This window comes from Amphiura filiformis, chromosome 13, assembly GCF_039555335.1.
Source record: "Amphiura filiformis chromosome 13, Afil_fr2py, whole genome shotgun sequence".
Taxonomy (NCBI): Eukaryota; Metazoa; Echinodermata; class Ophiuroidea; order Amphilepidida; family Amphiuridae; genus Amphiura; species Amphiura filiformis.
The window spans coordinates 26,147,994-26,166,903 of record NC_092640.1 but is presented as its reverse complement, the minus strand read 5'-3'; the positions used below and the strand labels follow the sequence as shown (position 1 = coordinate 26,166,903).

At 36.8% G+C, this 18,910-nt stretch overlaps 1 protein-coding gene across 1 annotated transcript in view; it reads left to right on the top strand.

Annotated features, from left to right (window-relative positions):
• Positions 1–18,910, top strand: part of LOC140168168 (myosin light chain kinase, smooth muscle-like) — a 145,531-nt gene that overhangs the window by 93,479 nt on the left and 33,142 nt on the right. Inside the window, exon 9 of the mRNA XM_072191497.1 lies at positions 5,985–7,690. Coding sequence (XP_072047598.1) covers positions 5,985–7,690 — 1,706 coding nt within the window. The remainder of the gene's footprint in view (positions 1–5,984; positions 7,691–18,910) is intronic.

The window sequence follows — 18,910 nt, the reverse complement described above, 5'->3', positions numbered from 1 at the left end:
GATTCGGGGTGCATCAGCCATTAAGTTTAGACTCAGGTGCATTTTCAGCCATTTTGGTTTATTGATAGCCATAAATTTCGTGAAAATTTTGTTAAACATTTTAACATGTTTGTCCAGAAAGTAACAATTTTTCATCGTTTTTTTAGCAAAATTTGAGAAAATTGTGCAACAGTTGTTATAATTTTGGGTCTGTTTGTCGTCAAATTTGGTTTAAAGTTCGATGTTTTTCACGGAGTCTCAACCACATATCCCACTGGCACCCAAATCTAAATCAGGAGAACCTCCTGGTGCCAAGCCCGTAGTCACGGGTGCGATGCGACGTATCTCATTAAAAATCGATCAAAAAGGTTTACTTATTTATTTGGCTAGGCAAAAAGGGTACATTTGTATAAAAAAAATACATGGGGTCGCTTAAAGGGGCATTTCGTGATCCACAGCCTCATCCCCCACTTTTCTCAAAAAAAGTTGAGATATCGCTGGAAACCTCTGGCTACATAATGTTTATGTACAAAACATCTCTTGCAGATTAATTCGATTAGCTAAGATATCGTGAAATATGAATTTCGTTCTGGTGCACCAGAACGAAATTACAACGCATTGTCTATGGAGCAGTGTAAATACACATAATCATGCATAACTCGCAAACGCAAAATCGGAATCAACTGAAATTTTGGGAATAGGCTTTTTTCGTGGATATGTACAAACATGTCATAAAAAGAGGATGCTAGGATCACGAAATCATCCTTTAATCATTTCACACGTCACCAACGTAAACTGATCCTTATTTACAATCTTTTTACCCGCGTTCAAAAATAAAGAAGTACGTATTTTAATTCCAACCAATTTCAATTTCCGCCATATCAATATCGTTTAATGATTTTGAAATGTGTATAAATTCAGAACATTTTGCAACACTTTTCAAACTGGGTCGGATATATCAGGGATGAAATCTTAAAAGATCTTAGAATAATTTCAAAATAAAGTTATATTTTAATGAGTAAAGTAGAAAATTCGGTCTCTTTATGCCGATGAGCATGATACTGTAATGGGCTATTCCAGAAAATAGATGCACACCCCCTATAGAGGAGTTCGGATATCCGGACTTTTTGTCCAGTCGTGACTGTTGGAAATCCAGACTTTTAAAGTGCCCGAAGACAAAAAAATCCGCCAGAAAAATAGTTTAAAATCGGAAATCCTTACTTTGAGAGCTCATTTTCAACATTTTCGTGATTTTTCCTTCATTTTATTGGATTTCCAAGCTTTTCCAGTTACATTTGCAACTGGAAATCCAGTCGTTTTCAGAAAGCAGACTTGGAAATCCGGACATTTCTTTGATTGAAAATTTACTCCTCTATAGGGGGTGTGCACCTATTTTCTGGAATAGCCCAATGACCCGATACAAAAGTTGGGAAAACTAAATTTGAAACACGTGGAGACGTCTGAGTTTAAATGGGCATTACCTCAATTAGCCCAAGGTTTATATATATGTTACGGACACATGAGTTTGAACTTTTCACATTTTTTGACAGCACAATGCATTTTGTTAACGAGATACTGCGCTGTAAGAAACCGCACAATAGTCTTGTCTCGATGCTGCGGGTAACGTGACCGATTTATTTTTGTCTTGTTATTATCATATTATTTTAATATATAACACATGGATTAAACAGACAAAATGATATTATGTTCCCATTGCTCAAAGTTGTTTTTGTTATTTCAATTTCTTGAAAGTAAAGTAACAGTATTTTGGCTATTTTTACATGTATTTAGATTTTTTTTTATCCTGGCATTTATTAGCAAGTTGTTGTTTTTTTCTCAGCCAAATGTTTAATGTTTATGAATACAGCTTTAGGCAAAAAGAAAAGAGTTAAGCATATAATAGCCTTGTTTAATTAAAAGTTTGTTTGTTTCTTATTAATAATTTTTATAACACTTCAATTAATGAAATAATAATAATAATAATCTACGATTTCTATTGAGTATTAATTTTGTTCTTCTTTCTTTATGATAAAATATATAAGTAATTATAGTCAACATAATTTTACAAGTATGCCAAAATAAATTACAAAATGTAATTTAATTAATCTGTCTTTATTAAAAATGTACGCCACATAAAGTCAGGAAAATCTCCTAATAGTAATCGTTTAGATCCGAGCGAAATATTAACTTATAAGTGCTATAGCCGAATCGGCGAGATTGTCGCGTGAATCAGCGAGATTGTCGCGTGAATCTGCGAGATTTTCATAACACATTCAGATGAACGATCTAATTAAGGACGACCGAGCTCACGACTGAACTTGATCGGGAGATGTTGAACTTGTTGACGATGCGTGCGTTTGCGTGATTTTGTTTGTATGTGTGTGCAAAACTGTGGTTGACAAAAGTGACCAGGCAATTAAAACATTGAAAGCCAATTTCCTTTTTTACGTGCCTTGGGCATTGGCTCCATAATTTGCCTAGTTTGAAAGCTAGTTAGACTCTAAATATGGTAAATTAAACGCAACTGATATGTTACATGCACTATGTTCAAAATTCTCAACATACTTGGGCAATTGGAAGAAAAAATTCAAACCAGAAAGATCTAGGTGACACAGACAGCGAGTAGTAATAATTTAAAACTATGTTCCTTTTAAAAATTCAAATAATAGATATGATTTTCTTTTGACATAAAAATTATAATACACCAGGGCAAATATTTAACATTGAAGTGAAGATGAGATTGAGTAAAAAGACGGGGTGTCGCCGTATACAGATGTACATTTGTTTAAAAACACATACCATTACCCGTGTATACATATCAAAACACTGTATTTTTACAAGATGCATGCAGCATACGTACACGTTTACTTCTTCAAAACTTTTTGATGCTATAAAGTTGAAGACCCTGCCAGCGTCGCCTTAATGCGGTTTCTTCATACCAATGTGAATGTGAACGTCCCCTCCTGCATGTCCTGGAAAACGAAACAAGAGTGCCACGCTTGGCGGTTACATGGGTTGTTTTGGATTCCAGCTTGCTAAAAACCATGACAAGAACCGTCCCATACCACAGTGAACCCATACCAGCATTGTTTTCAAGCACGTACATTAACCCTAACCAAACCCATGATTTTTTGGCTGGAAGAAACGAAAAGGGAGAGAAGATGAACAAAGAAGTCACTTGGTACACCCGGGATTCGAACCTCGGACCCCTCGCATGCCAAGATCACGGACCTGTAGCCATGGGGGTTACGCTGGCCCGGCCGGCGTTTCCCTGGGTGTAATGACTGATTGTGTCATCACATCACGTGGAATGCATGCTCGCACAGTGGTTTCAATAGTGAGCTTTTAATAGTACGGTTGGGTTGGGACTTTCACGGATCTGTCGAAGACCTAAAAGAATCTGTGATATTTTCTGAAGTCGCTTAAAATGGTTGATAAATCGAAGAAATACCCTAAACCATTTTCTTTTCAGATATAGTGAGAAAATATCACGAAAACTGAAAGGTTAGGTTCATCTTTAGGATCGGGTTCCGAGGTTCCCTATTGAATTTGCACGGGAATTCCTTATACCTGTGGAATAAACATGATAAAGAATTAAGATTGGTCTCTCTTGACATAAGAACGTAGTGCGAAGGGGTCTGCTACTTAAGTCTGTTAGTAAATATTCGGTATTAAAGTGCAAGAACAAATGACATGTGTGTGGGATATATTTAAAATGGGATTGACGGATCTCTAAATGCCCCTTTAAGGTGGTACTACACCCCCTGATAAATTTTGTGACTAATTTTGCATTTTTATCAAAAAATAGCTACACACTGGTAACAAAAGTTATGTATATTATATAGGGGCAAGGACTCCAATGACTTCAATGAAATTTCAGTGATTCAAGACAAGTGGTTCATTATGTTAAGAAATGAGGTACATTCTAGCGGTATCTCTTTTCTTATCATAAATAACGTACCACGTGTCTCGAGTCACTGAAATTCCAGTGTAGTAACTGGATTTCTTGCCCCTATATAATGTCTACTACTTCCATGATATAATCTACATAACTTTGGTTACCAATGTGTTATTATTTTTTTGAGAAAAATGCATAAATAGTCACATATTTATCAAGGGGTGTAGTACCTCCTTAATATCACAAAATCATACCTGCTTATAGCTGCTTGATAAGATACATTAACAATACTTTCATAGCGTCTCAGATATGACGATACCTCCAGGTTGAAAGGTAGAAAATTGGTTTTAAAAAGAACTCAATAAAAAACCTGAATATTTATATCATGTGGGATATCATGGTATAGTTCGTGTACAATTAATATGAATGCAAAGTGCGAAACAAAAGGTTCAATCAGCTAAAACAAGTTGATCAATTTCGTTGAAAAGGAAGCGACATTAAAATAGTTTTGTATAAGTAAATAATTTAAACGCTAGCTATTTTAACGACACATAATAAAATGTTTTTAATGCACATATATCGCAAGCCATTAAGCTCATAACGGAATATGGAATATTCACAACATGTTGAGCTATAAGACAATCAGGACACTTATAATAAATTGCATATAATTCTTAAACCTGATGCAAAAATCCACAACTCGTGCAATTTTATCAGCAGCCAGTATACAAATATTAACTGTCTATGAGTGTGATGGTCGAAATATAATCACGAGGTGAAAGATGGATTGTTCCATTCCACGAGCCGGAACGGGGAGTGGAATGGAACAATACATCTTTCACCGAGTGATTATATTTCGACCATTACACGAATTTAAGACAGTTAATATTTGTTTTATATCACTCATGCATAAATTCTATTACTAAAATACTATTTAAGGTAGGATATACATTTTTTCATCAACATAACACCATGTTCTGCCGTGATATACTTTACATTTTGGGGTCCACCCCATAACTAAATCGGCGAGTCCAAGAGTCAGCGCACGGCTTGGCGCAGGCGCACTACGGCAGAGCACATGATGGAAAAGACTATCACACGGAGAGGGTGATAGTAAAAATGATAAATGGTAATCAACCAATGAACTGTCTAGAATTTATGTATGAGTGATATAATGGTAAATATCCACCTTTAAGCAATTTTGCGCAACTTGTCGATTTATCCCCCCCCTGAATTTCGCTTTGCCCCCTCCCATTCTCCCGAAAAAATTCCTTGTGCCGCCACTGTCAGCAACGCATCGTCGTATAAGTACTACTGTGTTCTGATTGGCTAATAGTTCAACGTGGATTTTTCGCAACGCGTTATGGATATTTCGCAATGCGGCAATTCGCAATGCGCTCTGAGCCCAATGGCTTGCGATACACGTGTGTGTGTTGAGCAACAGATGATGGACAAAGTCCTAAGTTTGATTAGGTCTTCTATTTGTTTTAATTATTTTATCATGTTAATTTTGTCAACAAGTGTATTTATGTTGTAGTATATATTTCCCACGTTTGCATTGATGTCGTCCATTCGTCTGAAATTAAAATTTCCCTCTGTATGGGAGCACGTAATTTCCCTCTGTATGGGAGCACGGTGGCCGAGCGGAACGGGCTAGGACTCATAATCTGAAGGTTGCGGGTTCGAGCCCCGGCGACGCCATCGTGTTGTGCCCTTGAGTAAGGCACTTTATCTCGATTACTCCTCTCCACCCAGGTGTGAAATGGGGAGCTGTTATGAATACTGTCCATTGAGCGCCGCCCAAAGGTATGAGCATGCCTTGGGCATTGTATGGCAGCTGACATATTCTAATGACGGCGGAATAAATGTAAAGCGCTTTGGTACATGTTCACATGTGAAAGGCGCTGTATAAATACCAACATTTTTTTTTTTTTTTTATGTGAGTGAGGCCAAGGCATCTGGTGGCTGGGATTTTTATTATTGTAAAATCACTTCTACCTGAATGATGCACAGTTCCTGATCATATATCAAGACTAAAATAGATATTCGATTCTCTAACATGTCATGAATACTTCGTCTATTAAATCATTTTTTATCTCTTTCTCAGCACATTATCGAGCAATCACTCAAGAGGAAGCAACGTATATGAAAGTATACCACCACCAGTTCCAACTTCTAATAGACCTTCGTTCCCATCATCCATCACATTAAGACCTACAATCCCATCATCCAGTGCGCCACCGCCACTTCCTGCCAAGTCCTCGCTAAGAGTCCATCTCAATTCCAATGTAAACATATCTAGATCGGAGTCTGACGAGCCAACAACATCATTACCCGAGGTTGGTGGGATACATATAAGGACCCGTGTGGGAGGCGAAAACATTGAAATTTCTCGCCAGAAACCCGCTGGTAATTTAAACGTGTCAGAATTTAGTCCGCAACGGAGTACTTCGAGACAAGTTCAAGGGGCGTTTCCCGCTGAGAACCGATCGACAGGTACCGTGTACTTAAATGCACGCCAGAGTAACGGAATTACACCGCCGAGAAAACTTACACCAAGTGTTGTATCAGAACCTGACTCACGAGTTTACGTAAAGGAATCACTTGATACATCGCGGAAAACAAACACCGTCTCTGTACCAAGAAGTAGGACTGATATACCTCGTGATAAACATAGAACCGGCAAGGTTCAAGACCTTGTCGCAGGACTGAAACACAGTACTGATTCACAAAGAGGTGCTAAAACCGAAGTTCAAGACACCGAAATTAGGCTGAAAAGTAGGTTTGATACTTCGAGATCGGGTACTAGTAGGTTTCAGGGCACTGCGGCTGAACCGGAGCTGAAAAGCAAATTTGATATATCAAGAACTAAGTTTCAGGATACTGCCGCTGAACCGAGACAGAAAAGTAGGTTTGATACAACAACAACTGGTCGAAGTAATTTTCAGGACACTCGCGCCGAGCAGAGCAGATTTGTTAGTACAAAATCTAAATTTCAAGATACTGTCACTAAACCGAGTCAAGACACTACCACTAAACCGAGTCAAGACACTTCCACTAAACCGAGTCTGACAAAAAGAGTTGGTGATTACAAATCTCCGGATATTGTTGATTCGAGGCTGAAAAGTATCACTGATTCACCGACTACAGCTAGGAGTAAAGTACAAGACGCATTGAGCAAATTCAAGAGAAAGACATCTCTTGATGACACAGAGAAGAGGAAATCTTCTATTGATGAGACAGACAAGAGAACAAAGAGCACCACAATGCTTCGTGGTCAAGGAATTGGGGCATTGACTGCCAAATTTGAATCTTCCAAAGAGGAATCAAAACCCGACAGAAGTTCACCTAGGCGGAATCCTATCATTACTGCAAAAGTAAGCGATAGGAAGGAATTATTCAACAACAACAATGGAAGTACTAGTGGGAGTTCATTGAAGAGCTCTCCAGCAAGGAGTGTTGTTGACCGCTACACATCTCCAGGTAAATCGGCTTCGTTGAAGTCAAAATTTGAGTCCAAGCCGATAGCGGAAAAACAACCCCAGTTTATTCGGAAGCCAAAAGGTGAAACTCTGAGTGAAGGTGACTCTGTGAAGTTTTCCTGTAAGGCATCTGGGGTACCTGATCCGAGTGTTGCGTGGCAGTTCAAAGGGAAGACTCTTAAGGATGAAGGGAGGTGTGAGATCTATGAGGAGAAAGAAGTGCATTACCTGGAAATATGTGATCTGGTGTTGGATGATGCTGGGATATATACCTGTAAGCTGCTCAATTCAGCTGGTAGAGCGAGTGCAACTGCGGAGCTTACTGTGACAGGTGAGTAGACCCCATTTTAGCTATGTCTCAGCGTTAGCAAAGACTTCGTTTATCTAACAACAAAGCCTTGGACAATCATTTGTCAAATAGGTTACAGTTAGTATGATCTTTTTCTGGATCCTATATGCATGGACTGCCTTGTAAAAATTATAAAAGAGCTGTAGAATGTTCTTCTGGTCTCTTTAAGAAGAGCTTTAGAAGAGCTGTTTGCACCTGTAGCCATTAAAGCATACACAATTTAACGAGTCATCTAGAGGAGCTATAAATCGCTCTTGCAAATGCAACTTAAGAAGAGCTTGCTCTCACTCCTCTCAAAAGGGAGCCCCTGTAAATTTCTGTCAAAGCGATGATTGGACAAATTTCCAATCTAAATTATAGGTAGATTAGTCACGAATTTTTTGTAGGTAAAAACACAAAAAGTATATGTAAGAAATATCAAGTAAGTTGCTGACAATTTTACTTGCAGGCTTGCAGCATGTTTAAATCCATAAAAATATTCAAAATAGGTCTAGAAATAAACAAGATATTGTACTGCTCCAGAGAACTAGGTAAGTGTATTTCATAATCTGCACTAACTATCATGCAGGTAATGAAAGACATTGACCTCTGTTTCAAGAAGGTCACATGCACTTGTTTATTTCATGACCGGGTTTGAAGAAAAAAATTAAATAAATTTCCAAATTTGAGTCACGCTGACATTCTTAAAACCAAAACGTTACGTGTGCAGCGGTTTTGTTCCGAACGAGCCTTTCAGATTAATTGAGTTTTAGTGTAGACCAAAAACAAATTATGGATACAAGTTGTTAATTTGCATATCCACAATTAAATGATTCGTAGCAAAATATTCAAGTAACATAAACAGGATCAGGAGGTCTGACTTTTCAGTCAGAGCAGAATTTTCGTCTCTTAGGTTATTTATGGTAGTAATTGCTCCTTTTCCATGTTTGCTCGAAATAGCATACTTTGAGATTAACCTTGAATTTTTAGCATTCTCTTGCAAGATTGCCACACTTTTGTTACATCTTTTACGGATCATTCTATAATTAGGCTATGATATCTCGTAATCTACTTCACAGAATTGTTCTTTTGTCAGTCTTTCAGCTCAACCTATTGGTCTAGTTTATATATTATCATATCACAGATGCAAACATACAGATTATGATGGTATTCTATTTCGTCAAATATAGCCTCGGGATCGGAGCCAAATATGATACATGATCACAAAGATACAATTTCAGGAGTTTGGATTCATTATATTGACTAAGGTCCCGCATAAATCAGGTGGTGACAATTCAAAGATTCATCAATTTGAAACTTAATATTTACTTTTGACATTCCTTATCATTTTGCATTCACATGCCATTAATATGTTTGGTATTCTCTGTAACATATTGATCAGCGTTTTCATGATCATGCAAAGTTTAATTGCAGTATCCAGAATGTTCGAACCTAAATCATGTAAATAGGAAGATGTTGTAGCAACGTTTAAATTCCGGCTTTGAAAACGACAAAACATCAACGAAATCAACATTTAAGAGTTATATCAACACTTGTGCATACCAACAGTGGTATTTTAAGGTGGTAATACACCCATTGATAAATTTGTGACTATTTTTGCATTTTTCTCAAAAAATAATAACACACTGGTATTAACAAAAATTATGTATTTTGTAGGGGCAAGGAATCCAGTTACTACAAGACAAGTCACTCAAGACAAGCGGTACGTTATTTATGATAAGAAAAGAGGTACCGCGACACCGTTAGAATGTACCTCATTTCTTAACATTGAATCACTTGTCTTGAATCACTGAAATTTCAGTGAAGTAATTGGATCCCTTGCCCCTATAATATACATAACGTTTGTTACCAGTGTGTAGTTATTTTTTGAGAAATTTGCCAAGTAGTTACAAAATTTATCAGGGGGTGTATAATACCACCTCAAAACATAATTGTTAAAAATCTTTGAAGTTCAAATACCATGAACATTAACCGTCTTGAGTATCATTTTATATATAATTAAATCATGTCTGACTGTCTGGATGTCCTTATGCATTCATTGTACATACCAAACCTGAATGTAATGTGTTAATACGTGCCCGATAAGAGCATGATATTGTTGACTATTTATTTAATAGTGACTTATTATTTGCTCTCAAACTTTTAAACAGTATCTAAACGTTAAGATTGTTTGCATTGGAGAGACTTGGAATCAACGACTGTATCCAATTAGACAAGTACATGTAGTTGTAGTATCATGATATGAAAGCAGGAATGTTTTACATCAAAGATTTGAACTTTTCCTCCACTGCGCAAGTAGTACTATAATAATGAAAAAAAATATCACTGGCCAGCCAGGACCTCCGGGTTGCTTTACAGATGTTCTAAATGGATTGAACGAATTATATAGCAGATAATATCATTTCTATATGTTACCAACGATAATTTTTTTAATCCTTAGTTCAGTGGCAGTGTTACTATGTGCTATACTTTGATCAGCTCGTATTAAATCGGCGGCCCTTATAACATCGCGGATCAATATCAAAATATTTTATTTTGAAAATTTGGATTTTCGCCAGAAGCATCACAAATTATTAATCCAAGTCTTATACTTTGCCTACTTTCTTTAACACGCAAAATATAGACCAGACAGGTCAACTAATAGCACTCTTAACGTGGGTCTACTTTTCGGCGTAGTGGGAAAAGCCTAACATTTCCCGCCTATTACCATGATTACGAGCTGATCAAAAGTATAATGTGTGAAAAGTGGTTTGGTAAATTGTCATGGAAAATTTAGAAAGCTAAAGCTATATATAGAATGTAAATAGAGCAATTAAAAAAACTCAGTTGTTTGTATACCCAGAGTTTGTATATCGCAGACATTTAAGAGACCTTGTGTATAAAAATCAAAGATGTGGTGGCAGACTTCAAAAAATCGATTTTCTTTATACATTGCACATGGTTAGACATTGAGTCAACATGTATAAATTTGGTTAAAATTTTACCTCTTCATCTATGGTTACCATGGTAACGGCCAAAATATGAATTGACCCAATTTTCACTATTTTTACCCTTTTCACAACTGGAAAAATGCTTAAATATTAGGTCATATTTCTGTATGAAGAACGTGAATTAAAATAATCTTCTCCCATACAATGAAGTATCCATCCTTGTCCTTTCCAAAAATGAAGTAAACAAAACAATTAATTATTTCAATATGGTAGATACCATTTTGTAAAATAGGGTGTTTTTCATTAATTTAATTATGAAAAAATGATCTTTTTAAAATGACGTAACCTCCAAAGTGGTGCTTTTTTAAATTATTTTTTGCAGGGTAGGTAGATAAGGTATTGGTCTACCTATCTATAGAAAAAAAGTTCTGGTAATTGTTTTACTGGAGAGCAGTGTTGCCAGAAACTTTGAACTTTTTAGGATTGTTGACATTATAAGGTAGTGTGGAAAAATATGGATTTTGAGCATTTACTTTCACTGAAAATCCTGATTAGGGTTGATAATGTACCAAAAGAAATTGGCATCAATACACCGTAAAGTGAGACACGATTTGATAATATTTTAATGACAGTGTTGCCAGAAAAACGTCTCTCAGTGAAGCTGTTGCTCATCTTGTTATTACCTATCATACAGCTATGCTGAAAAACGGCCAAATAGACCAGGTTAAAAATGAGCTAGGTCCCACACATGAAAAGAGAAACTGAGGAACAAGAATGTATAAGGTAAAAATCCTGTATCCTGAAAACTTTCCTGTGAGGGCGCTTTTTTTTCCAAAATGGCTGCCAAAATCCAATGAAAAGCAATTATGCTCTTAAAATAGGCGGATAAAAGATAGAATTTGTTAGATTATGGATTTGTATAAGTAATGTATAAATAAGTCGGTATATTAATAAGAAGGTACCAGGAGGTCACAGTTGGGGACGCTTTTCAAAATGGCCACCAAAATTCAAAGAAAAGCATTATACGAGTTACCATAGTCAATTATGAGGTATAATTGACCAGATTTTTGGTTTAAGTATTGATGACAGTAATGTAACGCTAAATTAAGATTTCAATAGGTAGCTACCAGGAGGTCACAGTTGAGGACGCTTTTCAAAATGGCTGCCAAATCCAATGAAAAGCTTATATATATGGTACACCGTCACTTAAGAGGCATAATTGAACTGAATTTGGATTAATATTTATCAAAGTACAGTATAATCAGCCACAAAGCCTCAGATAATGTTATTGAAAAAATATTTGAAACATTGAAATAGTTGTCTTTGATGTAATCGTAGTCTTCAATCATTGTCACCTCTAAGTTATCGTTTTGAGGGTGCAAAAGAACGAGTCACCAAGTCAAGATGACCACTAAAATGTCCACAGGAATAATTTATGTTCACAAAGGGCAACATATTAACTAAATATACTGCACTAAGAAAGTATCCTTACCCCAGGGGCCACTCAACTTTGGAAGCGACGGTATGTGCCTGTCAACCCTCTTTTAAAGTCGACTAATACCCGATGACCCCTTTTTTAAAAGTCATACCCGATGACCCCTCTTTTTGGTTGCGGCGACCCAATGTCCCCCTTTTTTCTAGAAGAACATCATCAAAATGCAACAAAATAATGTCAAAACTTTCAAATTTTGCTCCATTTTTTCAAAAATTTCTACCCGATGACCCATTTTTGAAATCTTATACTCAATGACCCCCTTTTTCAAAATATTATACCCAATGACCCCTTTTTTATTTTGTTTGTACCCAATGACCCCCTTTTTAAAATAACGCTTTGTTACCGATAGGCCCTTACTTCATGACACCGGTAGGCACATACCCGTCACTTCTAAAGTTGAGAGCCCCTGATCCAAGTTACACTTGGAAAAATAAGCACAATTATTTCAAAACTTAACCATATTGGGGTAAATTGGTTTTTGTAATAGAAATGGTGAGAGCACTGTGTATTGTGTATTGGAAAACGGACAGTAACTGCAGTATGGCTTAGAGGTGACAATGATCAAAGACAACTATTGAATGATTCATCAAAGACAACTATTACATTCTCTTATCAAAGACAACTTTCTTTCTTAACACTTTTATCTGTGGCTTTGTGGCTGATATCATGCAGCTCTTTTTGGTGGCCATTTTGAAAGGCAACCTCAACTGTGACCCCCAGTATCTTCCTATTATTACATTGACTTAATTTTACTGTACTGGGATCAATATTAATTCAAGATCTGGTCAATTATACCTCTTTTTAAGTAACTATTTTAAGTTTAACGGTGTACTATGTTGGTCCGACATTTTGAAAAGTGCCCTCAGCTGTAACCTCCTGGCACCTTCCTATTAATATCTTGACGTATATTTACATTACTGCTATCAATGCTTAACCAAAATCTGGTCAAGCATATACAGTGGCGTAGCACCAGTTATCATATGGGAGGGGGCACCAACCAATATGGGTGGCAGTCCGTTTTTTTGGATTCTTAAAATTCAGATCGATTGGGGGCCATGTAACCCCGTGCCCCTATGACATTACGCCACTGCAATCATACCTCATAAGTGACTATTTTAACCATATATATGCTTTTCATTGGATTTTGGCGGTCATTTTGAAAAGCGTTCCCAACTGTGACCTGTTGGTACCATTCTATTAATACCTTGACATAGTTATACATTACTTTCATCAATACAAATCCGAAATCTAGTCACTTTTATCTTTTATGCGACCTTTTTAAACGTATAGTAGCTTTTCATTGGATTTTGGCAGCCATTTTGAATAAAGCGCCCTCACAGGAAGTTCTCAGGATACATGATTTTTATTTTTACCTCATAAATTCTTGTTGCTCATGAAAAACTGGTCCAGAAAAACTATGTGAGAATGTTTCCTTTCATGTGTGGTAACATTTTTAACCTGGTCTAACTCTTATTTTATGGAAAAATACCTATCTTTATGGCAACACTGTTTGTCTATATTAAAATTACCAGAACTTTTTTTATTTATTTGGGTAGAGTACTATCTGGTCCAGCCACACTGAAAAATATAACATATAAAAAGCACCACTTTGGGGGTTACAGCTCATTGAACATTGCTATATTTCAGAAAGTCAAAAATTATGAAAAACACCCTATTTGAAACAATGGAATATCCCAAGTAGGACAGACTGTTTGTTAAAACAACTGTATTTTTAGAAAGCTTAGATGTTGCCAATTATGTCGTGGAACTCTCAAGGTTTACTTCTATTTTTCCTTTATATGGTGAATCCTGAAACTTGTAATTTTTTAGCCTTGTAAAAGTGCCGAAATAGTCTAAAACCGGTCATTTTGATGTTTTGGCCGTTGCTATGGTAACGAAGGTGCAGTGATGAAATAATTTTGATTTTTGTAGACTTTGACCAAAGTTGCATCCTGATATAAAGTAAGAAGAAATTCCATTTTTTGAAGTCTGCCAACTATTTTTGATTTTCTTTGATTGGTACGCAATACTACTCTTAATAGGCTTTCACCTTTTCACCTAGTGACAGATGACTCAACATAATTATAGACCACGTAACATTTACTCATTGTCATAGTGGATAACTCATTGAGTTGAGTACAATAATAAATGTTTTGTCAGACAATGACCAATATTAATTATCATATTTTCTTTTAATGATAATAGTAAATAGGATCTTTTGAAAATGATGAATTACATTTTTCCAGATTCGCTAATATAGGTTTAACTCTTACGATTCAAGTTATTAAGTTTTAATAAACCAAAATTATTATTAAGAAGAGGAGCTAAACATTGAAACTTAAAGGGGAGACATTTTCCTTATGCGAACACCTGTATAATGTTTACACTACAAAGAATATATTTAGTCGGGCCATTATCTCAATGTACAATTACATTGATAAACTGTGGAATGTAAGTTCTAGAATTTTTACCTTCAATTACTTATACCAGGGGATATAAGACAACATCCCTGCTATTGCATTCGAACCTTGCTCTAAACATAAGCAGCAAAAAGAAAAAAGGGTAACATATCCATTGCAAAGACCAAAATAATGCTTAACCTAACAAGACAAGTAGTTTGGAACAGCATCTGTCTCGACCTTATCATTCTGGATTTAATATGCCATAGAAAGTCAATGTCAAAATAAATCCACAATAAAAATGTAAAGACAATCAGTGTGCTTAACAACAAACATCTTTAGGTTCTTGCAAATGTAGGTATTGATTCATCTAAAATTTAAAACAATAGCAAGTTGTTACTGTTGATGTTACTTTGAAGGAAGTACTACATTAGGAAAAATTAAAGTGTAAAACAATTAAACATATTTTGTTGCGATTAGTGTAATTTGGGATTGACGATCTCTGAATGCCAAAACAGCAGTAGTGTAAATTGTACACTACGGATGTTTTGTTTGGCTATAAATACGAATTTTGCAAGCTTTTGCCGCGCTGCCCTATTCTCCGCATGCATAGGACGAACTCTTTCGATACCAACGGGAATTTTGTCAATTATATTTTACCTGCAAAGCTAAAAAATTATGAAATTAAAGAATTTGGGATAAGTTATCATCACCTCCTTTCGGATATTTTCACTTTTTCCACAAAAACCTTTTATGTGGGGTTGGAATCAAGGCGTGATCACCCTAGTTACCATGGTTACGTCACACAAGGATCTCAAACATCATCATATGCCAGGGCACAGTTCATTGACCATTGGCGTACGCAGGGGGGGTGTTACGTGTGTGAAACACCCCCCTTGGGTTTGTCCAAAAAATAAAAAATGGAGGGAGAAAAGGCAAAGAAAGAGAGAGGTAGAGAAAGAGAGAGAGAGAGGGGGGGGGGAGGAGAGGAGGGAGATGAGCATGGCATAGGGGACATAATATCAAATTATTATAGGCCTATAGATATCTTAACTACGCCCACTCTAATTTTTCTCTCCCCTATACCCGGTATTGACTGACCGGCAACGTACGTAATGTCGATTAATGTTAACACCCCTCCCACACACACCCCCACCCCATTTAATTGTTAATTAACATGGATATAGGGCCTACATGTTAACACCAACACCTCTCCATATCGTCACACCCCTACCCCGGCAACGTACGTACGTAAAGGTTTTAATTGTGCAAATTGAGTTCGGGCCCTTTTTTCTGTTTGAAGCAATGATTTAAATAGTGTAAAAATTATGCACCAAATTGCTTCCATCGGACCTTCATTTTGCAAAATTTTCCAACTTCTGCAGGAGGGAAAACTCTTGTTCACGAAAGGCTTCATGGACCGTTATTTCACCAATTTTCGGCTTTTTCAAACCAAAATTTTACACACTACGGTGCCAAAATGGTCCGCAAAATCGCATCAATTAGGTCTTCATTTTGCAAAGTTTCTTAATTCTGAAGGGGGGGGGGGCATTCTGTGTAGTGGATAGAGACAAGTAGCCATTTTGGCTCCTGCTTTCGACATTTACCAATTTGTAACACAATAATATTTATATATAGGCCTACAACTTTAAGTAAGACTTGTTCACGAAAGGCTTCATGAACCGTCATTTCACAAATTTTCGGCTTTTTCAAACTAAATTTTTACTAAATTTTTACACACTAGGTAGGCCTACTAATCATGCGAATAGTGCCAAAATGGTCCACCGTGACCAAATCGCTTCAATGAGGTCTTCATTTTGCAAAAGTTTCTTAATTCTCAGGCTTCATGAACCGTCATTTCACAAATTTGCGGCTATTTCAAACTAAATTTTTACTAAATTTTTACACACTACTATCATGCTAATCAGAGGAGGATTTAAGCACTTCCCACCACGCCACTGTGTTGACTTGCGGTTAGCACAGCTGTGTGAGTGAACATGACACGACTGCTCGCACACTGCATTGGCGGCCATGGTTAAATTTGAATTTGGACTGGTATATTTACAATAAAAACGCATTCACAATGCTGGTCGATTTCACATTTTATGTTACCTACAGATGGTGTGAATTATCCTTCATGCATACATCACTTTAGATCTGAAATCGACCAACTAATAATGACACACGCACAATTCTTAAACAACGTCTTTTGCACAGAATTCAATGGGATTTGAAAAGTAAAGTGGCAGTTGAAACTCTGGTGATAACACGTTTGCAGTGCATGATGGGGCTTCCTTAAATCATCCTCTGCATGCTAATAGTGCCAAAATGGTCCACCAAATCGCTTCAATGAGGTCTTCATTTTGCAAAAGTTTCTTAATTCTCAGGGGGGCACATCCCCTCAGACACCCCCTGTGTAGTGGATAAACAAGTAGCCATTTTGGCTTCTGCTTTCGACATTTACCAATTTGTGTTTAACACTAAATAGGCCTACAACTGTAGGGAAAACTTGTTCACGAAAGGCTTCATGGACCGTCATTTCACAAATTGTCGGCTTTTTCAAATTAAAATTTTACACACTAATAGTGCCAAAATTGTCCACCAAATCGCTTCAATTAGGTCTTCATTTTGCAAAAGTTTCAAAATTCTCAGGGGGCACATCCCCCCTCAGACACCCCCCTGCGTCGCGCAAGCGCGACGGGATGACCGCTACGCGGCCATTTCTTTATTTTGTTTAGTTTTTATCATCACACCCCCCTTTAGAAATTCCTGCGTACGCGCATGTCATTGACATTGTATGTTTGTACAATAACTGAATGACCTTTGAGTATGTTGGGTACAAAAACTCATACTTAACAACTTGAGGTCAATTTTTCAACTATGATTGGTTAATGGAGGTTAAGGAACCGTGCCACAGGGCATGAGACGATTATGGCTCATCATAGTGTCCTGTGTTGAGCTACCGGAATACTCGGTCTCCTGCATATAAAATTACAGGTAAATTTTAGTTTCTGTTTGAGTTATCAGGAATATGAAAATTTAGACAACAGCTGTTGAGATAGACTGATTGGGCTTTCAGTATGGGGTTAACCAGGTAATTTGTACGGAACAGTGTGAAAAACATGATAAAAAGTGTCAAATTATGTTTATCAATTCCTACGATTTAGCTGTATTATATAAGCGGGTATTATATAAAGGAATCTGCTCTAAACATTCATATTGATAAGTCTGAATCCAAAAGACAATCATGGCAAAATACTACGCTACAAGATTCCTATTGCGGTCGCATGTACTGGTACACCGTCACCAAGTGCCTACACAGTGCCTACACAGTCATGACAGTGCCAATGCTGATACAGCACAGGACCCACCAGCAGTGGTACTGCACTGGTCATGCTGGTAGTACTACTCTGATACCCCTCAGATACTGCACAGTACCAGACGACGGTATACCTGAAGAGCTCTTGTATACCTGTAACAGGACTGGACTCTGGTAGTGTACTATAAGTAGGTTACCCGTTTTAGGTGTTTTTTTGTATGTGTGTGTGAGGAGGGTGGTGCTCAACTTTAAAAGAGACGGGTATGTGCCCACCGGCGTCGCGAGTAGTGCCCGGAGTAGTGGCCTAACGTTGCTTTGAAAAAAGGGGGTCATCGGGTATATTTTCTCTGATTTATCATATTCCTGCTTTTCCAAACCATGATCAGCAGGGCCGCTAGCGATTCGATATACATACAGCAGAAGTAGATGAACAAGACTTAAAGAGATCAGAATAAAAAATTTTTTAAAATAATTAAAAAAATCTACCCCAGCGCCTCGAACAGAGGCTAGTCCCAATAGGAATATTGTACTAGTGTTTATATTGAAGCTTTTCCAACTCAATATTAAAAGTTAGCTAAAGTTGATTGATGACATACAACTAAAGAATATTCGAATACAAAATGACAAGAGTTGCCATTTTCACGATAGATTCACCTAACTCAGCCAAAAATATGAAAATCTAATTTGCGATAGCTCAATACAGATTACAGAGTGATATTACTTATAGTTTGAATTGTATCTCTCACTATTTTAATTTTTACAAATTGGTAGGCATATTGTTTTCCAAGATGAAATAATAAATATTAGTCTACAATAACTCACACAAAAGAGTATTGTATTGGTCTGCTTTTGTCTTCAACTTAGGTTACGATATCTTTAATTCATGAATTCAAAATTTATTTTAGTGGAGAAGATAGAAAAGGGTCATAAGGTCACGCGATATCCCGGATGGAATATCAGCCATCTCTGCTTCCAGTCCATGAAAACATTCTCTCCCGCAGTGCTCTCAAATTCTTTCTTACCAAGATACCAATTTTAGTTCTGGGTTAAAAATATTCC